General features: G+C 50.3%; 1 protein-coding gene across 1 annotated transcript; it reads right to left on the bottom strand.

The window, feature by feature from the left end:
• Positions 1 to 965: 965 nt before the first annotated feature.
• On the bottom strand, positions 966 to 21,875 carry LOC122381170 (trypsin-1-like). Its single transcript, XM_043365037.1, has 6 exons — positions 21,848 to 21,875; positions 17,253 to 17,498; positions 13,679 to 13,861; positions 12,767 to 12,943; positions 2,170 to 2,334; positions 966 to 1,386 (listed from the first exon to the last, which is right to left on the bottom strand). Exons 2-6 carry the CDS (start codon positions 17,253 to 17,255, stop codon positions 1,207 to 1,209), a joined length of 708 nt encoding a protein of 235 aa, XP_043220972.1. The 5' UTR covers positions 17,256 to 17,498; positions 21,848 to 21,875; the 3' UTR covers positions 966 to 1,206.
• Between the last annotated feature and the right edge of the window lie 1,198 nt (positions 21,876 to 23,073).

The following is a 23,073-nucleotide window of genomic DNA, read 5'->3' as shown; positions in this document are numbered from 1 at the left end:
AGGGAAATGAAACCTGCAGGATCTAGTATCCAATATAAGTCTCACAACTTGTATATCTCGGATTTTTCCTAAAGGTGATATGAGGTCAGGTCATTTTCGTGACCTCACCATTATAAGCCAATGGGGAAAAATGAAAACTGCTATTCTGGCGCCGGGAACGATTTCCAACTATCTCAAACACACAGAATCGTGATTTGATGCACTCCTTGCAAGGTTAGATGCGTTACTTCTGCAATGTTGACCTTGTATGACGTCATTTATGACGTCATCAAGGTCATATTAGTTTTTCGTCAATAACTCCCGATCTAATTGAGCTAGCGAGTCGGGAAAGCCACCAATGGACTCAGGAAGACCTGCCGAATCGAACGATATGCGACATGACCTCTTCCGACCAACTTCGTGACCTGGGGGTGCTGACCTGACCGTGACCTGAGGTCAACACCCTAAGTTGACCTGACCCAAACAGAAAGTATATCATTTGACGCGCCTGAGCGAGGCGAACACGATGCTGCTAAAATCGTGGCTCTGCGGCCGTTTTTTGCGAAGTTATTCACGAAAAACTGAACCGTACCTTGGTGCACTTGACCTGACCTCAGAGGTCACCGGTTGACCTATGACCTTAAAATCGGGTACTAATCTCTGCGTCTCGTAACGGCGCATACGCTCGTTTTTTCCGCGACGCGCTAGCTCCATCAGAGGCGAAACGGCGAGGGGAGGGTCGTACTCCCACCCCCCCCCCCCCTCGGCCGGCGCGTATGTAGAAAACCAATAGGTCCGGCGAGGGTTAAACATGTCCAGGGCCATCTTTCAACAGGTCGAGTTGGTATCGGTATACCAAAAAGTTGGTATCTGATTGACATCTCTAATCGACGGCTCCCCGTAGTTTTTTTTTTTTTTTGCCGGCCGGTGTCAGCTCGGACACCGCTGGCTTGATGGGTGTGGAAAAAAACGTGCAAACAAGGCCGTCAACAGTGTTGATTTTATTTAGTCATAGGTACCACGGCAATCGAGTCTGAACTTTGCAGCTAACAGCCACTTCGGAATGTGATATTTTATAGGTAGGTAGATCGCCGCTCGGTAAGTGGTGTACGTGCTCTTCAAGCGCAACGATGACACCCTTTCCGAGGGCCCACCAACCCTGATGGAGGGCACTGGGTAGGATCGCATTGAAGACGGGCGGGCCCCTCCACACGGCTGGCGGGCCCGTCAGCAGTACGAGGCGTCCGGCATGTTGTCGATAAGCCAGTCGGAGAAGGAGTAGACCCGGGTGTAGACGCCCGGCCGGTTGGGCCGCGCGCAGCCGATGCCGAAGCTGGTGATTCCAATCAGCGAGTGCCGGCTCGGCCGGTACCAGGTGCGCACGCTCAGCGGTCCGCCCGAGTCGCCCTGCAGGCACAAAACGCGCTCGGCACGTCATCGCGCGCCGTTCAATAGCTTTCACCCAAAGCCATCCAACAGTTTGAGAAAATTGACTTTATACGAGTGTTCGTGATCTTATAAAGAAACTATCACCAAATATTTCAAACGCGGCGCAGCATTTTCAAACTTCGCCATAGCATAGCACTAAACGCATTAATACTTCTTTATAAAAATCTAGCAAGTCAAAGTCAAGAAAAGTTGAGTCACATCAGGTCGATGACCCAAAAGTCGGCAAAATCTTAAACTTGTGGCGAATAGAACTAAAACAGCTTCGCGAAAAAAAAAACGAGCGTGCTGCCCGTGACGAGAGGAGGCCGATGACACCCAATTTAATTAATATACTAATCCAGATCATTGGTTGACATCCCAGGTCACGTCAATGACACAAAAGTAGGGAAATTGAACTTTTTATGGTGAATAGAGTTTTTGGAGAACTTTTTTGAAGAACTTTGTCAAATAACTTTCTTGAGGGGTTTTCGGAATTCTGATTTCGAGTTCTATATTAGTTGCGATCAAAGGTGATGATTGATGATGCATTCGAGGTACGTCATGTTAGGTCAACCAGAAGGCGTCCCGCCGGCTATGCATTAACAACCGTGCTGGTAGTTTCGAAAAACGAGATATCAGATGGGTTCTCACGTCAGGTTCACCCCGTTGCCACGGCAACCTGATGTTATTTGGTCCCCAGAGTACTAATTACCAGTTATAAGGAGTGCTGGCGGGCTGAGCTGCGCTGCGGGCGGCGCTCACCTGGCACGTGTCCCTGCCGCCGCCGCCGAGGTCCTCGGCGCCGGCGCAGATCATGTGTTTGCGTATGTTGGGTCCGAGCGGATCCAGCAGTCGGGCGCAGCGCCGGTTGGAAATGGTGTGCACCGTAACCGTCTGCAGCACGTCCGGCACGTCCTCGGAGCCCTCCTGTTCGGCAAGGGCAACAACACCGTCAGCCGAAAGAGCGCGGTGCGACTGCCAGCGGGATCTCCGGGATATACGCTACAGGCTCATTTAAAGGGACCCTCCCCCCCCCAGGGGTAGCCAGTAACAGTTGGTATCATTAGGCCAAATGGGCGCTCAAAAACTACTACCCCATAGGGTTTCCATGTTAAATCGACCCTTTTCAGGCGAGCCCCACACGTAAGCTTAACAATGAAGAGCCAATATTATTGTGGGGGAAAGGTAGCCTCAAGCTTCCTCTACAACCTTTTTATCTGGCGTTTTTCGATGCGGAGGCCGTAACAGGTCCAAAAAGCATTGGGTGCTGCCCGAGGTACCAAAAGCCTCTCCACGAGAGCGCAAGTTCCTGCGCATGCGCACATTGCCTCAACCCTGCACTAGCGTAAATTAGCGATACTGCTCACGGACTCGATCAGCCAATCAGCGTCCCAAATCACATTCATAGATGTCGCTAGCATCACGTAAATCCTGCTTGCGAACACAGTTTAAGAATGAAACAGCTGCCCCATTTCTGCCTTCCATTGATTCCTTCCATCTTAGTATCAACTACACGCATTTCAACCAACTTTATACTAAGTTTTAAACTATGGTTAGTATGCTATTTCTGGTACATATAATTTAAAAGTAACTGCTTTATGAATTTGGCTTTACTCGTCAGAATGAAATACTCTATTTTTTTCATATTCAAAAAATATATCACCTACCATGTAACTCGTCCAGGTAAAATGGGCGCTTTCCGCGTCGTTGGTGTACCCGTTGTTCTATTTCACCCACCTACCAAATTTGGTGTTTTTAGGTGCCATAGGAGCCAATCGCGAGGGGTGGATCGCATCAACCCCCCTCCCCCCTGCCAGGCCATGTTATGAAAAATGCCGTGCCAGGGCGAGGGTTAACTGATTCGTTTAGTAGCTTTTGATTGGGCACTGCCCACGTTGTCTGTCTATGACACGAGTAGAGGCTGCTGACATCGTTTGTCGCGGTTAGATAATAATACCAAATGCCAATCCAAGTCCCAGTGGCTGCTCGATCGCAATTCTCCTGACCCACCTCTCCAGCCAGGCTAGGCTTTGCTCGGCACAGCCGTCGCCTCAGCGCCTCGGGCGGTGACCCGTTCAAAGGGGCTCACAATTCCTATGGTGCCGTGGCTCTCAAACCAACACAGAGCAGTGGGACGCACAGGCTCACTTTCCATATAAGGCGAAAAGCTGATTCTGACGCCGGGGTTTCATTCATGCTAAGGCGCCCAATCACAACGCCGCATTTCAGTTAGTGTTGGGTGCAAAGACTGCTATACTCCGCCCCTCCATCACGTGACCCTTCCCTCACGTGGCCTCAGTCACGTGGTGCTTCCACTCCTTGGCGCATGGCGGCGCTAGTCTCGCAGGGGCGGTGGTAGCTGTCTCCCCCGCCGTCCGGGGGCGATGGGTAGCAAGTGCTGGTGACTGTACATGAGGACAACCAGAGCCCCGCCCGGTACGAGCTGGACTACGCCATCGAAATCGGCGAGTCACCTGACTTTGCTGGGGACTCTCGAAGCCCAGCTGAAGGATGCCGGCATAGAGGACGCCGAATCCACTCACATTGCCGACCTGCACCGAGCTGTCGGACTGGGAAAACGCCTCCTATTGGGCCTGCGGGAGCAAGCCGCAGTGCCTGTGACGCCGAACGTTCAACACCAGGCGACCTTCAAGATCGACTTCAATCTCCCAAAATTCCACGGCGAAGTTCTCGCCTGGCCTGAATTTTGGGAGGTATAGGAGGCATCTGTGCACAGGAACTTGGCGTACTCGCCTGTACAGAAATACTTTTACCTGAAGCAACACCTCGATGGAGATGCAGCCCGGGCCATCCAGGGCCTGCCACTGACGGCTGAAAACTACCCAGAGGCAGTACGAATTATGCAACACCGCTTCGGCAAGGACGACGTCCGAAAAGACACGCTGGTAGCAAAGTTGCTCAGCCTACCTGGAGTGACCGACGCAGACAACATCAAATCCCTGCGGAGGTTGATCGACGAGGTGACAGCAGGAGTCCGGTCACTGAGAGCCTTCTATAGCACCAACATCGGAGAGGTGCTGCTTCCGGTCCTCAAAGGCAAATCCCAGCCTCCTGGAGACTGCAGTGGGCACGACCGAGACGCGAGCGGACCACTGATGGCGAGAACACTGAGTTCGAGTCATTCCCCAGATTCCTCCTACAAGAGGTAGAATGCCAGGAAGAGTCCGTCCAGGTGTTGTGCCAGAAGAAGGGGAAGAGTCGAGCCAGCCAGTCAACAGGGCGACAACCAGTGTTTTCAACACACAACGTGTCAACTCGAACCCAAAGTGAAGATGGAGTTGCCCCACCTGCAAGGAAGGGCAGCATCGAATCAACAGATGCGACCAGTATCTGCAGATGCATGTTGACGACAGATGGGTGGCAGTTAAACGTGCAGGAGCATGTTTTCAGTGTCTCGGCCCACACCACGTTCGAGACTGCCGGAGTGGTACATGCAGACACTGTCACCGGCCACACCAAACCTCACTGCATCGTTCCCAAGCCTCGGCACCAGAGCCTTCACTTGCTCCTCTCGCCAGCTCTGTTCCCTACAGTCCTGCTGTACCACCTCCCGCGCCGGTACCTCCAACAGTTACCACGCATCCACCAGTCTCCAACAACCAACGGCCAGAACCTTCCACTTCCAGACACGGCCAGCACGCTCATCTCAGCATGCGCTACGCAGCTCAGCGTACTACATCGCAGTGTTACATTCAAACTGCGCTGGTGGTGGGGAGAGGACCACGTGGGCGGGCCTGAGATGCTGAGAGCCATTCTGGATGGTGGGTCCGACGCTTCTTACACCAGGAAGACCGTCGCCGAAGAGATGAGACTGGAAGTCGTCGGCTTCGACACCCTTGCTTGCGTCGGCTTCCAGGAGCGAGTGGAGGAGCCACGTCATACGATGGCGTCGCAGTCGACCTACAAAATTGACATGGAGGTGAAGCGAGGAGCTTCGAGCTGTGGTGCTGCGACCGCCTGTGCGCACCTCTACCACCGGCAGAGCGACCAGAGGGTTTGGAGGAAAACATCGAGCTGGCCGACGATTTCAGCGGTGGCCAGGTGGACATTCTGATGGGTACAGACCAGTACTATAAGGTTGTGCTGCGGAATTGCGTCGTTCTAGACCAGTGGTCGGCAGGTCCTCCGGGGTCGTGCCCCCTTTTTTGGCGCCAGGCAGGCCATTACCCCCACCTACCAGACCCCATTGGTGATACAACCAAGATTACTGAAATTCCATACTTTTCCGTGACTCTTTGCCCTTAGTATCATATCTGCGAGAAACCGCAGGCCCCTCCCCTGCAGTTTCTCGCAAATATCTCAAAAACGTTGGCACGGAGCGCCACCATTTTGGAACATTTTATCATGCATCGTTTCTGCACATGTTGTGAATATTTCAGACCAGAGTCACTCAAGGTCAGGTCACCAGATCACGTCAAGTGACCTCACCTCAGTAAAGACTGCAACGCCTGCTTTAGCTGCATTGAGTGACAGATCTCTTTCAAACTTTCAGGAATTGATAAAGGTAACAACATGTACAAAATTTGTATCTCGGAGATTTGATGTCGGTGACCAAAGTTCGTCAATTTCACGCCCTCTCCCATAATCAATGGGAGAGGGCGCAAAGTCAATGGTAGAAAATTGAAAGGCGCCTGTTTTGGACCAGTGTCATTCCTAACACTGTGACACTCTTATTATTTACAAGTAAACATGACCGCTGAACCGGAAAATTGCACCCGTAACCCCACTGTATGTCCCTGAGGTCATTTCAGGTCATGAATGGTATCTAACAGCTATTCGCTAATAACTTTTGATAAAGGCATCCCAGAGCGATGAAAATGCCTTAGATGTTGTCAGCTCGACGATACGGATCGACTGATATGCAACAAAACCTTCGATGCTTCTCGACGGGAGGATCACGATGCCGATAAAAGTGAGCTCTTGCAAGTTTTGAGTGAAAAGTTATTTAAGAAAAACTATCAGCAAGCATCGTACATTTTGGCAGTTTTTGTCTCCTGCAGGTTAAACCCAGGGTATATTGAGTGAAAGTTAAACCATCTTCGGTTGAATCTGAGGGCAGGCATAAGAAAAAAACGTTAAGAGAGCTATCGAATGCGTTTTTCCGCAGCGCTGTAGCTCTATCCTTTCCTGAGCTATAGGCCAGTTTGTCGAAAATTGTCAAAGGTTGACCTGGAAATTGGTGAAATTTTACGTTCGATGACTTCTGGTGACCTGACCTTTGATTTGACCTAAAAGGTGACCATAGTTTTGTCTTCACCATTTCTTACGCTCTTTCGATCGCCGACTACGGCGTTTCGCTAGTGACCCAGGAGCCAAGTTAATAGGGGGTGTTCAACCTCCATCTCCAGCAGGGCTCGGAAATCCAGGAGCCCCAGCGGGGCGCGGGTTAACCCCCATACGTATAGGGGTAGCGGGTATTTTTCGAGAATAGATCACGTTAAAATCATCACGAAAAAAAACTGTACCATCGAGCCGATCATTTTTATCTGTCCTGAAAATGGCATGACCTTAACCCGAATAACCGTTGATTTGTGAGATCTTTCTTGAGGCCACGGCAGGCCACAAAATCTCACTTCAAGAAGTTACAGCAGGACCCGATTAACTCGGCAGTTGTCATTGACCTATGGAAGGTCACCCAATGACCAACGACCTTTAAATTGGGTAGCAGCGGCTGCTTATCTTCACGGGCAACACGCTCAATTTTTCTGCAAAACTCCAGCTCAGAGACCGAGACGCTCAGGTCAGGGTGCAATGGACGACTCCTCTCCCTTGCGTTAGTGACTGTGAAAACGCCAATAGACGAGCGCCGGCTAGTATACAGGACAGTTACTTTCCACGACTGTACGGAATGGTGAGCAGATACATGAAAATTGGCATGCGCCAGCCTTGTGTTCATGCCTTGTGCGTTTGACCTCGACTAATCTTTAAATCCTGGGGCACAACAGTTGCGATGCTTGTCCCATCAAGGGAGCCATTAATTCTAAAAAAAAAGATGAGGCTTTCTCAGAGGCCCTCATTACCCCCTGCCGAAGGGCGCCATTACCCCCAAAGGGGGCATGCCCCACCATTTGCCGACCCCTGTTCTAGACGAATCCCTGAGAGCACCGGATACAATCTTCGGCTACGTGATCCACGGCAAGAGCACTTCATCAGGACAGCCCATTCGCCATGTGTACCACTGTAGACAAGTGGAGCAGATGTGGGACCTCGACTCCATTGGTATCGCTCTGGACTTGAGACTCAGAAGCTCCGTCCAGAACCTGAGTGGAACTCGCTGAAAGAACGCTACGAAATGGGACTGCTCTGGTGGTCATCCCAGAAGCGGCCCGTCAGCAACCTGCTGCCTTCCTCGACCATATTCAACAAGATGATGGGAAAGCTTAGCCAAGGACAGCTGGAAAGGTACGAAGACAACATCATCAAGCTTCAGCTAGACGGAGTGGTGGAAGACTCACCACCAGACCAAGGGAGCGACGAAACGTCTTCTTCCTCCCTCACCGAGGACTGTATCGTCACGACAAGCTCCGGATCGTGTTCGACGGATCAGCTGAGGACGGAAATGGCGTCAGTCTTAATGAATACTTGGAACCTGGAGAAAACCCCCTGAGCCGGTTGGTCGAGGTGCTCCTCAACTTCCACACGTACCCGATCGCCTGTCAAGCCGACATACAAGCCGCCTTCCACCAAATCGCAGTGAAGGAGGAGGACCGACGATACCTACAGCTCATCTTGAAGAACAAGACTCTGCGGTTCCAGCGTGTTCCCTTCGGTCTGACATGTTCACCCTACATGCTTCTGCGGTCGATCCAGATGCATCTTTCTCTGTATGAAGAACTTCACTCAGAGTTGTGCAGAAAACTGGCCGCCGGCCTGTACATGGACGATATCGCGATCGGATTCGCGTCAGTTGAGGAGGCTTCCACACAGATGGACGTGGTACAAAACATCTTCCGAGAAGCCAGTATGAAGATGCACAAGATGCGACTGACCGGAGAGCCTTCTGAAGACTCCAAGATCCTGGGAATGAAGTGGAGCACCGAGAGGGACAACCTTGCGGTTACAATACCCACCTGTTCTTCACCCAAAACAAAGAGTCAGCTGCTCTCGGTCATCGCCAAGCCATTCGATCCCATCGGTGTCCTGAGTCCCTGGCTGATCAAGGGAAAAGTACTTTTCCAAAAGACCTGGCTTTCACCCGAATCCATGACCCGGGACTCCGATCTTCCAATCGAGATTAAAACTCAAGTCGACAGATGGTGGCAGGAAGCTTAAACAACCAAAGAAGTTGAGATCCCGGGATCCATCAGCCCTCTTGGTGAAGACACAGACTTCCACGTCTTCTGCGACGCGTCCAGCAAGGCCTACTGCGCCGTTGTGTACGCTGTCCACGGTGGGGAGTGTCAGCTGGTGATAGCAAAAGCCAGACTGGCTCCTCTGAAACCCGGCCTCACTATCCCTCTCGACTGGAGTTGATGGCCGCGCTGGTGGGAGTGAAGCTGATGTGCTTCGTGAAGGAGACAATTAAAGTCAACCCAAGTCACGTCACGTACTGGACACTCCATGGACGTGCTTTACTGGATTAAGAGCAACAAAGCCCTGAAAGTTTTTGTCCAGAACCGCGTCTCGGACATCCTGAAGCGATCACTACCGGAGCAATGGTACCACGTCTCTACGGAGTAGAACCCAGCAGATCTGGGAACAAGAGGTGTCTCACTCAAGAACCTCACAACCACAACAGAGTGGCTGAAATGTCCAGCATTCCTGACACAGGATCTGACCCGGGCCAACAATCAAAATCAGAGGATCCAAGAGTCAGAGGCTGCGGCGAAGGAACTGAAGGAAACCAACTCTCTCCAGGCCAAGAGTTGGGTACTCACTGTACTCAAAGCGGACGAAAAAGTGCATCACGGAGCTGTGTGAGTGCGGGGGTCGCCTCGACTCGCACATCTCACACAAGAGGACCATTCCCTCTGACGGAATGTTCCAAGCTGAAGCAAGCCATCAACAGGACATCATGGGTGCGGCGGTTCATTGATAACCTGCGCCTTCCAAAAGAGCAGCGAGTGATCGGACCACTCAGACCCGAAGAGCGACGCAAAGTTCTGCCTTTGTGGATCAGGCTGGCTCAAGAAGAGACGTACGCTAAGGATTTGGAGGAAATTCGAGCTCAGCAGCCCGTCTCCTTCACTTCACCGATCAGAAAGTTTCGACCATACGTTGATGAGGAGGGCTTGCTTCGCGCTACGCCTCGCACGGGTGAGTTCCCGGTGATCATCTTGCCGGACCTACGGCACATCATTCTCTGATCATCGACCAAGCCCACAGTCCCTGCTTCCATCAGGGTGTCCGCAGTACACTCGCTCTCCTGTCTGCAGAGTATCTCGTACGAAGGAAATCTGCGCTACGCATAGTACAGACATGCACCAGATGTCGCCGGTATAGAGCTCTGCCTTATACTGAGACGCAATAAGGTCTTCCCGCGTTCAGGACACAGCCATCCCGTTCTTTCGAAAACATCGGAATATATTACTTCGGCCCTCTTCACATTGACGATGCACGCAAAGTATGGGGTCTTCTGATCACTTGCGCTACAAGAGCCATCCACATAGAAGTCGTAACAAGCCAAAGTACAGAAGATCTGCAATCTGCTCTCAGACGCTTCTTGGCGATAAGAGGCACCCCGTCCATCATAGTGAGCGACAACGCAAAGTCGTTCCACAAGATCCTGGGACTGTTGCCGACCAGCGTTAGATGGCGCTACATTCCCGAAGCCTCACCACGGTGGGGCGGCTTTTGGGAAAGACTAGTTGGAAGTGTGAGGGCCGCAATGAAGATCACGCTGCACCAGTGTCATCTGGCCCACGAAGAACTGGTCACACTTTTCTATGAGCTCGCCTTGCATCTAAATCTGAGGCTTCTGACGGAGGATATCACTGACGGGCTGTTGACCCCAGCTCACTTCCTGTTCGGCGTCACCGGCGTCGCGCACATGCAAGGAGTCATTTCCCCATCGGTTAATCCAACCGCATCGCTGGATCGAGCGTGGAGGAACAGGAAGAGAGTTGCCGAGCACCTCATCCAAAGGTGGACCGAGTCCACGGTGACGGGCCATCCGCGTTCCACAAGTTGGTGAAGTAGTGCTGACTGCTGGTGCAGGGAGAAGGAAGCCGCGGCCGTTAGCCGCTGGCCCGAGTGCAGGCTCTTATCAAGGGTCGAGACGGAACTCCAAGTGCGGCGGTCGTATCCCTACGAGGTCGGCAAACTCGAAGACCCGTACCCAAACTGCACCGACTGAAGGCATCATCAGACTCTTCAGATCCATCTCCAGCTACCACTAGTTTCCAGTTGTCAGAGTCGGACTACAGTAGCATCCGCACTGAGCCGCATCAAACCACTCGTGCTGGTCGAGTGGTTCGCCCAGTCCACTTCTATGAACCTCAGTTTAGGCGACCTGGGGTAGTTCATCTCGCACGTGGGGAAACTCAGTCTTCAAATTCTTGGTCCCAGATTTTAACTGAGTGCGGAGGTTCTCCGACTTAAAGCATTACCCACCCCAGACGTGTTTTATTGAATGTCTATTTACCTACGTTTGTGTCATTAACAGGTCAAAATGGAGGTGATGGAACTCATCGATGACGAAGCCGGAGACTGGCTGGCACAGCAGTTGGGGCCAGAGACGGTGCACGTCCGAGAAGCCCGACTCCACCTGCTGATAGGTTACTCTATCGCCCGTCGCTCCGGACTGCGTCCTCGGTCGCCGGCTGACCGGATCCTGAACCGTGCGCGCGGTGGCGCGACGTGGACCAGCCTGCTGGACAGCTTAACGTCCGACATCCAGGCCTGGCAAGTGGCGGCGACAGCCAGCGGCGCCCGCCTCGGCACGGCAATCTTATGGGAAAATGGCTACGAACTATATAGCCGATACACACAGACGGCATCATTCTCGCAGGCTGACCTTGAAGCGGTGGTGCGATTTGCTCAGCGCATACTTGCCCAGCTCCTGGACCAGGGCGCGGAGGATGTGACCATCCTGGGCCCACTTCCGACACCGCAGGGTGAACTTCTGAGGACCGAGTGGTCCCACACCGCAGCCAACAAGATGGAGCGGACCCTGCTCACTCTCAGCGACGGCGAACGGGTGAAGGTGGCCGCTCTGGGACGCCGACTGACTCGCCGCATGGGTCGTCGAGCCCAGGGAATCTGGAGAGTGGAGCGGTGGTTCACCGACGGGGTCCCCCGTTCCCCGAGTGGATATGAGAAGGTGGCGAAGCCGCCACTTTCCCCGCATGGCTGCGGGTGTAGGGTGGTGCGTCTCTCGACGCTCGACGCGTCTCGGTGGACACGTGTGTGAGAAAAAAAAACTTTTTTGGTGGGAAGCATGTGGAGTGTGGGCTCCTGCGGAGGAAAACCGGCAGCTCTGGCGCAGCGGTCAGTGCCGGGCAGCGGCGGCGTTCTCCCCTCCCCTTCCCGTCTGGACCCGTCCGGGACCGTCCTGACGTGATTAGGTCTGTACCATCGAAGGAAAAGTGTTCATGTTGTTCTCGATTGTTGTTTGTTGTTACGTTGCGTATCACGAGGCTGTGTTGCTTGTGTGCTTGTGCCTTGCCTTGTAGCGTTGGCAGGCGCCCCGCCGCCCCGTACTCGCTGTAGCGCCGGCCAATCGGAGGGCCGGGCCGGGCGTTTAGCGCCCCAGGCGCCGGCCGAGCTGACCTGGGATCGGGACTCGGAGCGGCGGTCAGTCCGCTCTCGATCTCTGCGCGGTACGTACCCGTCCGGGGCAGAATCTGCCCCCCTCCCGTTTTTCGCCAATAACTTCTAAACGCGTTACGCCAGCGACGTCAAACTTTCAGTACTTTATCATACATCAATTAAAGACATTTCCAGAAAATTTGAGCGAAATCCGTCGGAAAATATTTGAGAAAATGACGTTTTAGTGACGTCATGTTCGCCATTTTCACCTCAAAAACGGCAAAATTTCAAACGCCGCTAACATCTTCATTTTTAAAGGAATCAAGACGTAACAAAAAAGGTTATACGTGATTCTACGGTAGGTAAGTCCCAACATATGCGCAACATTTTCTATATTTGGCTACGATTACGTAATTAGCGTACCCATTTTAGGAAGATGCGTACCCATATATGGAAAATCCTTCCAAAAATGGAAGATTTGACCTGACACCCACTTTCAACTGCACGTCCCCCGCCACAGTAGGGTGCCAGCTCGGGAACTCTGTGGACAGCGGCAGGGCGCTCCAAGTTTCCACGTGCAGGGCGACCTTTCAATATCTTCACGGGGCCCACCAGCGACAGCTCCCGCCCTGTGCGCGCCGCTTCTTACCGAGGTGTCGCCCCATCCGACGGCCACGACGTCCTTGTTGGTGTAGCGGGACCGGTGGGGCATGCAGATGGGCGCGATCAGGTTGCCCATCGCGGGCACGGCCAGCGCGTCCGTCAGTCGCAACAGCGCGATGTCGTACTCTAGCGTGTTGTCATTATACTGCGGGTGAATCCGTATCTGTAAAAAGATGCGAAAATCAATGCTGATGAGAATTAATCTAGTGAAGTGGTTCTTGGAGGATCATTACCGATGTATAACATAAGGAATTATTTAATCATAACCTTTCCTCCTTTAAAAAAATATACTTAGCCAAACTTACATTGTTTTAGGGTTTTCAAGATATATGGGACACAGGCCGATGAAAGGATATTAGTTCTATAGCCTTGGATATTTCACATATAACTGAAATATCCTTTTGGATAGTTCACTGATAAAGGCCCAATTGAGCATGACTTCACAAACCCCGTCATACCTATCTCTCCCGCACATCAGCTAATTGTGTTGTCAGCCCTTGCAGAAGGTCACTTGGCTATCGCGTCACGTCAGTGACCCGATAGCAGTCACGCCAAGTGACCCGATGGCCATTGTGTGAGGAGGGCATGAGATGCAAAATGCACAACACACATTATCGGCGATTTCGCGGGCCTCCTCTTGTTTTTCTAGATAAGTAAAAGCGTTAATTGGGTACGGCCATTTGCGACCCTCGGCCCTCGCTCCCCGCCCTCATTATCTCCATATAGAAGTATGCTGAATACTGAAAACCCTGCCGGGCGACGGGTTAATGCATGTAACCTTAGTTTTTATCAGGAAAAAAACTATATGCATTGAGTGCGCTCACCTACATGTGTGATCGCTGCATGGCTGATGGTGTTTGGATCGCTGAAATCGCCGCTGTCACGTTATCAGACTCACAATGTTGATATCACGGGGCAGGTCGTTGCCGGAATCCGACGACGTCGCGTGTCTTCCGAATACGACTGTGACGTCGGAGGGGCCGAGGGAGAAGACGCAGTGCGCCGCAGTGACCACGTATCTGTTGTTGAGCAGCGAGCCGCCGCAGAAGGGCGCGGTGTCTCCGTCCAGGAACAGCGCCGCCTGTTGGACGACAGGGAGAGCTCAGCAGCGCCAGCAGTCAGCACCCCTCCACCGTCATATACCTACCATGTCATTTTCTCCAATTGAGTTACAAATTGTAAGTCGATGGGAGAAAATATTATATTAAGTTTTAACCCGCACCGTAGACAGTGTTAACAATTGCTTCACGTGCAAGGAGAGAAAATTGTCAGATGCCGTTTAACTGATTTGTTAAACGTCTAGACGATTAAGACATTGTTAACGTCTAGTAGATATTTATTTCGTCTAGCCTGAAATATGTCGTATTTTTGGAATACGAGAAATGGAATATCTTTGCTCAGGGTGATTGTTGGGCGTAAAAGCTCCTGATATGTGCTTGCAGCTCAAGCTACAAAACTGCTATTTCAGTTTAAAACCCTATGTTAAAATTGAACTGTTTCCTTTGGGGACCCGAGCAATTGTTCAGTCGTGGTAGCAAGAGCGTGTGTTTCCTGTTTCGTGAGGTGACATGTGACCGGCGACCGCATGTGACCTGGTGAGCTGAGCATTGATGACATGGGGAGAGGAGGGGGCTAAATCGATTGGGGGGGGGGTGATTGTCAAAATTCAAAGGGCATCTTATTGACCCGGAAAAGCTGACGTGCGATACCTTGTTTCATTGACCTTTAGGTCATCGATGGCGTCAGGCTAGGTCAAAGTAAAAATTATCAACGTTTTAGCTTGTTCACGATTCGGGCTTGGCCGCCGGCTAAAAAGTCAGGTTTACACACTCTTGAATAGACGCTTTAGATATCCTGAGAGTACCAATCTTATACTTTAGTTTTTCAGGTAAAGGCCAGGTTATCCTGGTTCACGGAAATTTCATACCATGCATCGGTCACGTGACATGTGGTATGGTCCATTTAGGCCATAAATTTCGAAATCAGTGCCATCTGTGTCATTTGAGGCCATATTTTCACCTAAATACAACTGAGGTCAGGTAATTTTCAGGTCAAATATGAAGGTTGAGATTTTTCACCAAAAAGGTGGTTATCAAATGCAGTTTGAGCGCATGGACGCGATGGTGCCATTTATCTTTGTGTACAGTGTCGAACACGTCCCGAAAATGGCTTTGATTTTTTTGTTTTTATAATAGTAAATATCATTCATAATATATATTATTGAATTCAAAGCGTATACATATCTTAGCTGTTTTAGAAGATACAGAACTAAAACTTCACTGAGTAGATAATCGGATGTGTTTAATCACATATATTCCGTTTTTCACTTGAGGGGAACATTAAAAATACAAAATTTGGGTTTTATATTTATAATTTTCATCAGTGTCGAAAGTTTGAAAATACGAGATAGGAACTTTAAGAGCAGGTGTATTGGAGCAGGCGTTAAGAGCAGGTGTACGCTCACTGTGTATTCTGAGTCCTCTCATGCAAAGAAATTGGATCTAGCTTAACAACTGAGCTTTTGAGAGCTATTCCCGCAGTTAAATGTTTAACATCAGAACCGGCCGAGCATGGCGTCACTCTGACGTCATTTCCGGCCGACGTATAGTAGCTACTAGCTACGAAGCTTTCATTCGATCACAACGTGTCAAATCGATGCAGACGAATGTACTGCACGTTTCCTGTTGATACGTCCAGGCGGTACCGGGTCCAGCGGTTTTACCCGGCAGTTGCTGGAGTATTTCGCCACCCACCGTTTGCTGGGGGGGGGGGGGGCGTTAAACGCCCCCAGCCGATAACTCGAGAACCAATAGGCGCAGCGAAACGCACGAGGCGGCAAACGAAAGAACGCGACGAGACGCTTCAGATGAGTACTTCAAAGTTGAATTTTGAGGTCACAGGTCGGGTCAGGGTCAGGTCAAACACCTGAAATCGGGCTTTCAGTAGCATGGACTTCAGGACTTCGCAATGGGCGCCTCTCGTCATAAACTCTGTCAAAACGGTGCACAATCCATCATATAAGGCCTACAAGAATGTCAGCTCCATGTTGGGGTCAGTCAAGCATAGGTCAGGGTCAAGGTCAGGTCAACCGGGTAGGCACATATCCCCGAAAATCAAAACTGATATTCGCAGCCCGTGACACATGTTTTATGAGTAATTTGGGGCGTAGAACACTATGGTGACATTCATTTTATCATATGTGTACGTGTTTGGCTCAAAAAGTTCAATTTAAGAAATGCATGTATCATGGTCGTGAAGAAGTCACGAGAAATTGCCAAGATTCATTTCAAGATTTTGGAAAATGTGGAACGATAATCAATAATCGAAGATAACCATTTGATTGTTCATGGCATTGGCAGTCTAATGGCGTTTACGGCATGTCTGTATGTCTATTCTGTGATTTTATATGTTTTTTGAACATATGCTGTTTTTGGTCAAAAACTCAGAAATCATGACGTCACTAAAACCTCGATATCTCAAAAAAATTTCCGACCGATTTTTTTGAAACTTTGTCACAATAAACTTCAACCCAATCCCTACAGCTACCCAAAATTTGGCGCGCCGTTTTTTTATGCTATGGCCCGGCGAAAAAAGTGGGGGCGTTTAACGCCCCCCCCCCCCCAGCAACTCGCGGGTTAAAAGATATTGCGGAAACACGAAAGGGGGCTATTGATGCCCCCTTCCAGTGGGGCGCGAGTTAACTAAGGGGACATGCAAAAGAAATAAAATATAAAAAATGTCAGCCAAGAGAGAGAGAGAGAGAGAGAGAGAGAGAGAGAGAGAGAGAGAGAGAGGAGAGAGAGAGAGAGAGAGAGAGAGAGAGAGAGGAGAGAGAGGAGAGAGAGAGAGAGAGAGAGAGAGAGGAGAGAGAGAGAGAGAGAGAGAGAGAGAGAGAGAGAGAGAGAGGGAAAGGAGAGGGACGAGGAGAGGAGAGAGGAGGGAGAGAGAGAGAGAGAGAGGAGAGAGTGAGGAGAGAGGAGAGGAGGGAGGGAGGAGAGGAGGGAGGAGAGAGGAGGAGAGAGGAGAAGAGAGGGAGAGAGGAGGAGGGAGAGAGAGAGATGGGAGAGAGAGGAGGAGAGAGAGGTGAGAGAGAGAGGAGAGAGAGAAGAGAGGGAGAGAGAGAGGGAGAGGGAGCGGGGGAGAGAGAGAGGAGGAGAGAGAGAGGGGGAGACGGGAGGAGAGAGAGAGAGGAGGAGAGAGGAGAGAGGAGGGAGAGAGAGAGGAGAGGGGAGAGAGGGAGGAGGAGAGAGAGAGGGGAGGAGAGGGAGGAGAGGGGAGAAGAGAGGAGAGAGAGAGAGAGGAGAGAGAGAGAGAGGGAGGAGAGAGAGAGAGAGGAGAGAGAGAGAGAGGAGGAGAAGAGAGAGAGAGAGAGAGAGGAGAGAGAGGAGAGGAGAGAGAGAGAGAGAGAGAGAGGAGAGAGAGGAGAGAGAGAGAGAGAGATTCCGTTTACCACCGAAGCGTCAGTCACCTACCATCCATGGGTACTGGTTTTCGGCGGCATCCGTCCCGCCAACGATTCTCACGGCGTCGTTCTCTTTGCCGCAGCACTCGCTGTGTTTGGCCAGGCCCGGGATGAACCGGCCTCGCGGTGTCAGGAACTCAAAGAACGGGAAGAACCGGGTCTGTGCTGTCGACGCGTCGGATGGAGGCTCCGGCGGCGGCTGCCGCGCTGTCAGGGCTCCCGCAGACGGTCGCTGGGGGCCCACGTCCTCTGAGGGCTGTCGACAACCCAGAGAGCGATAGTGTCAAGTGTCATCGCCTCTGTGTCCCGAACCGTAGGTATTCCGTTTTCCAACCAAGCAGAGGCGGTACCCGGCGAATACAACACTGTGTCATTACAAAGCGGTTAAGACCTCATCGCCGCCAGCTGGTTACGTGGTTAAGTGATTAGGGGGCGTCCGCCTCGTAATTGTATTTGTATTTACGATCATGGGCGATCCACACATGGCGTGGCGATTACTGCCCAGAGTCTGAGTCGGGTATAAGCATGCAGGAACAGAGACCAGTCGAACAACAACACACACACACACACATACACGCACACACAGGAAGACTCTATAAGCTACGATTTCTAACATACCGTGTAGGTACTTATATACATACAAGACGAGTGCCTAATTCAGGCCATCACGAAGGTCTATCGTTTTTCCACAGAGACTTGACAGCGCGTGCGAATTTAGAGGGTGGCAGCTGTGAGAGGTCGGGAGGTAGGTCGTTTAGGAGCTCGGCGGCACGGTAACTGAAACGCCGCTTACCGGTTTCTAGTCTGGGACGCTGGAGCTGGAGAAGGTTATCCTGACGTGTATTTCTATTCCTGGTTGAGGAGTCCCGGTTTTTGGCAAACATAGAGGCAAGTGCTACCGGTTCGCCGTAGTGTATCGCCTTACGTGCAGTGGCCATGGTTTGAAGTTTGTACATAAATTCGGGCGGCATCCAGTTGAGTTTCTCGCGCAGGTCAGTGACGTGGTCGAATTTGCGACGGCCAAAAATAACTCGAGTAGCGAAGTTCAAGATCTTTTGGAGTCGATTCAGGTTCTTTTTTGTACCATTTCCGTAAACTGAGAGGCAGTAATTTACTCGGGAGATAACTAGAGATGTGACAATGGTTTTGATGACCCCATCGGGAAGACAGTGCCGCACATGGGAGAGGCCGATGAGCAGACCCATACACCTCCGGCTGAGCTCAGATACATGGGCTTCCCAGGTCAGACAGCTGTCAAACACCACGCCGAGGTTTTCTGCCTGCGCACATGGTTCCAGCTCCGTGTCACGAAACGATACGACGACTGGGGGCAAGTGTTTTAGATTTTGACGGCTGCCGAATATCATGAGTTGCGTTTTGCTCGCGTTGACCTTCAGGGCGTTAGAGTGGAACCATTTGTTCAGTGCTTCTAGTGAGGCCTCCATGCGCGAGATAAGGCCACTTACATTGTTTTTTGGGCCACTCACTAGAAGCTGGGTATCATCTGCATATTGGAAAACGCATGCGTCGTCGGCGTGAAGCGCCAAATCGTTTGAGAAGATCGTGAATAAAAGAGGACCCAGGGCCGAGCCTTGAAACACGCCCATAGTGTTAGGGAGTGGTCGTGACAGAACCCTGCGCTGGAGTCCATCGGTCATTGAAACGCTTTGTGTGTGACCTTTTAGATATGCTTTAAACCAAGGAGTTTCGATGCCATACAGTGCGAGTTTGTCGAGAAGGAGTTTATGATCTATGACATCGAAACATTTGCTGAGATCGATAAGGCATAGGAAAGATATGTCTCCCCTGTCCGTGGCAGCTAGGATGTGGTCGGTGACGGACAAAAGCAGCCCCCGTTCACGAGCTCCAGAATCCCTTTACCGTGACGTCACCACGGCGGCAGAATCTCCCTTACCCATAGGCATGCATGCAAATTTCATCATCTTTCGGGCGAGCTGGAGAAAAAATCAAGGCTTATATGTCATCAAAAGATGTACCAATGTAACAATGAATTCGCCTCATTACGATAAATGGGACTGAAACTAAAAAAGTAGGACTATATCGAGCCAAAATCAGCAACTCAAATGACCCATTCATTTGAATGTGAAGGATTTCCTCTGATTACGTCACCACGGCGCCTTTATTTCCCTAGTGAACCAACCTGAGTAGTAAAGGAATCTTGGACAAAAGTGCTGTTTCAGTTGAGTGTTGGGGTCGAAAGCCATGCTGACTAGGTGCCAAAAGGTGATTTTGAGAGAGATAGTGTTGTAGCTGCTGCTGGATGACTCGTTCAACAACTTTCATGATAACTGGTACTAGAGAAATGGGTCGAAAGTTGCTGGGGTCAGATGGGTTTCCGGATTTGAAAATGGGATGGACTGTGGAATGCTTCCATTGCTCGGGGATGTCAGATTTCGAGATGCAGGTGTTTATGATGTGCTGTATGACGCTGCCAATAGCCAAGAAACTGGTTTTTAGCATGCGGATGCACACACCGTCCGCTCCGCAGGCGGCTGAGTTCCGCATACTGAAAACCGTGCATTCGAGCTCACCGAGTGAGATAGGCCTGGGCTGGAAACCGCATGCGCCGACGCGTGGGAGCCGTGCGTAAGTATAGGTACCTGTGTTTTGGTTTCGGATCTCGGTAGCAATACGGGGGCCGACGGACACGAAAAATGAGTTTAGTTCGTATGAGCTGATTTGATTTGAATTGATAGATCGAGGGCTCGCAGCCGGCTACCCGGAGTTGTCTTGGCCCGTTGAAGCTTCGTAGGTTGTAAATACGTAGGTTTGTAGGTAGCAGGTTGTAGGTTAGGTTAGGTCAGGTTAGGTTTGTTTTGGTTTAGCATCTTTATTAGCATCATCAGAAGCATCTTCGGGTAGCGCCTCTCCTTGGTTGGATAAACAAGACTCGCTGACCCAAACAATCATTTTGTCGTACTCCACCAAGTAGGGGAAGGTGGGGTAAGACGGACCAGCTAAGGTTTGAGGCCGCATATCTTGCTACACTGCTCTCATAGCTCATATTGTTTATAGTCTTCTGATTACTCAATCCTTCCTTTTCTGATATGCGCAAGGACTGAATTTCAACTTAAAGTAATCTAGGTGGTTGCTGCTCTTAGAGGGTGGCATGTCAAAATCACCGACAAGAAAAACGAGGGGTAAGACGGACCACCCAGCAGTGCTTGCTACCCATTCACGTTCGGTACACTTCTAATCTGTACTTTTGTAAGCAGAAGCAACCAACGGTTGTAGCGTTTGACCTAGAGAAAAATAGAAAAATAGTTTTGGTGACCTGAGGACAGACATGGATGATATAACACTGGATTGGTGTCTCGTGGAAATTAACATTGGGATCCGCGACATTGGGATCAGGCCTGCCATCTAGCGAGAGAATTATCGTAAGTTAGGAGCAAGCCGAGTGAACGCCATCTCTCAGCATTATGGCACACGTGGATGTGGTGTGTTAGTTGGCTTGAAGTGCATATTCCCACGAGTTGGAGGTAATCTTACTTGACCTGAGACGACAAAAAATGTCTTAAATGCTTGAAAGCCAAAAACGTCAAGCAGCCTTTAGGTAATAACGAAAATAAAATGCGTAAGACGGTGTGTATTGAAACGCCCAGTCCGATCGGCTTGTACCTTTTATGTGGTCATTTACTCACAAGGGTACAGCAGTTTGACAATATGTCATACAAGTATTTGGTAGGCTTATTCCTTCTTCTCCGAATTTCGCCCGATTTTCTTCATCTTAGTTAATGTTACGGCACGTGCCACGTGCCAACTTAGGGCTGTCGAAATTGTTCCACATAAAGTAACTCCGCAATGGCTGGGCCCATTACAGTAAAACTTCAATAGTTAGGCACCCAGTGGCCAATGCATGTCCATGTGTCACTATGGGGGTGCTACTGCACGTGCGCACGTGCGGGGTGCCGACTGCCGCTTCCATATCTCAAGAACGGCTGGGCGGATAACACTCAAACTTGGTATACAAATGTCACATCGATGCTCGCACTGCATTGATCAGTGCTTACATTGGTGCAGAGTCATTAGGAAAACGATGAAATGAGATGCGTGCCGCGTGGTGTTTATGCCTTTCTGTTTCAGCAGCTGATTGATCCGCAACAGGAGATCCCTGTTTGTGAAGGCTTCGTCTCCCTTTTCCATTCCTTGTTTAAAATAACATGACCATGTACGAAGAAGTTCACACATCAAAGTTGTTTTAGGCGGCTATCTTGGGCCAGGGCTGCGGAATTGAAGTCAGAGCCAGCGGTTCTCTTACGACCCGGAGTCGGTTGATTTTTAAAAGCTGTAGTCTGAGTATGAGTCGAAGGTCACCGAAAAGTCATCGACTCCACAGACTTACCAGCGCTGCAGAGCCGGAGCCAGAGTCGGAGTCTGTGTGAACCGATAGTTCTGCCCGGAGGAGTCGGAGTCGATATTTGAATACCGGAATCGGAGTTGGAGCCAAAGTCACTGAAATTTCATCGACTACGCAGCACTGGTTGGGTCCTTTTCATAGAGCGTCTTTTGAATTACATATTGAGCGACAATGACGTTAGCAATTCCGTTTAACTTTTCATTATACTTATAGATAGTACTTACGTTCGTTTTGTTCTTTGATCCGGACAATTTGTTTGATTTAGGCCAAGTAAAGACTCATGTGAAAAATAGCGAAAACGACACGTGCTAGCGAAGTCTCCAATAACTCCCTGTTTCACGATTTAATGAGGAAATAACATGGAACTGCTTATCTTATTACTGACCCTGCACATAAATCTATTAATTTCTTCGCCTTCACTGACATATAAGGACATAACCTGTTGAAAAATTGCACAACAAGCCTGCTACTACAACACACTCCCGAGTGTCACAATGCTAATCAGCGGCGTTCACTCGGCTTGCTCCTAACTTACGACAATTCTCCCGCTAGATGGCAGGCCTGAGCTCAATGTCGCCAAAAACTGCGAAGACACCAATCCATTATTATCTCATCCATGGGACAGAGGTTAGGTCAACGACCCCGATCTGTGGTTATAGTTTTTCGCAAATAACTTCGACGAAGATGGTCCAAGAGCTACGGCAGTCGTACCATCGCATTCGCTTTGTCAAGCCGCGTCGCATGATGTATATTTTGTTTTGAAAAGGTAAAGTTGTATGTTGACCCCATGTGACCTCGAATGACCTTTGGTTGACCTTGACACATGAAAGGTCGTCAAAGATGCATTCGTACCCGTTGATCACGAAACTGACATCTATTTTCCTCTAAGCCTTCATTTAGAGCCTCCGGATGGCAAAATTGTCTTATTTATTATTGGGTACTAACTTGAATAAGTGAAATAGAAACCTCTAACAAGGATACTCTTCTTTGACCTTGACCTTTGAGCAGCCTTGTATCGTAAGATGAACCACAAATAGGGACCCGATAAGCCTAAAAACATTTCAAAACATCTTGGAAGTTAGCACGCAAGATGTACGAAAAAGTGCAAAGGTTGAAGTCAATTTTGAGCATGACCTTGACCTTGACCTTTCATTTTGAGCACATTTTCGGAATTCTCAAATTCTCTTCTTTCGTTGGACACCCAATTTTGCCGGTTTTAGGCATTCTGCAGTCCTCTAGAACGCTTACTATGAGATCACTACGCCTGTGCCGGTTTTTGTCTTTGACCTTAACCTCTGACCTTGAAAATTTATCGGAAGTCAAAAGTTTTAGGTGCTTTAGAATCGTCTCATAAGGAACCTTCGTTTAGTATCGCTTTCGTTTCCGTAGCCCCCTTATTTACGGAATTAGACAAGGGGGGCGAAAAACGCCCCCCCCCCCCGGGCTGCGG

This window comes from Amphibalanus amphitrite, unplaced genomic scaffold (assembly GCF_019059575.1).
Source record: "Amphibalanus amphitrite isolate SeventyFive unplaced genomic scaffold, NRLGWU_Aamphi_draft 000010F_arrow, whole genome shotgun sequence".
In the NCBI taxonomy this organism is placed as follows: Eukaryota; Metazoa; Arthropoda; class Thecostraca; order Balanomorpha; family Balanidae; genus Amphibalanus; species Amphibalanus amphitrite.
The sequence above is the reverse complement of the archived record's forward strand: the minus strand, read 5'-3'. Positions and strand labels throughout refer to the sequence as shown.

Excerpts from the sequence above, each read along its gene's own strand:
- LOC122381170 (XM_043365037.1), bottom strand. Across the intron at positions 12,944-13,678 it reads TGCCCCGTGATATCAACATT|ATACGGATTCACCCGCAGTA; the intron begins GTGAGTCTGATA and ends ATCTTTTTACAG. Across the intron at positions 2,335-12,766 it reads TCGGATGGGGCGACACCTCG|GAGGGCTCCGAGGACGTGCC; the intron begins GTAAGAAGCGGC and ends CTTGCCGAACAG.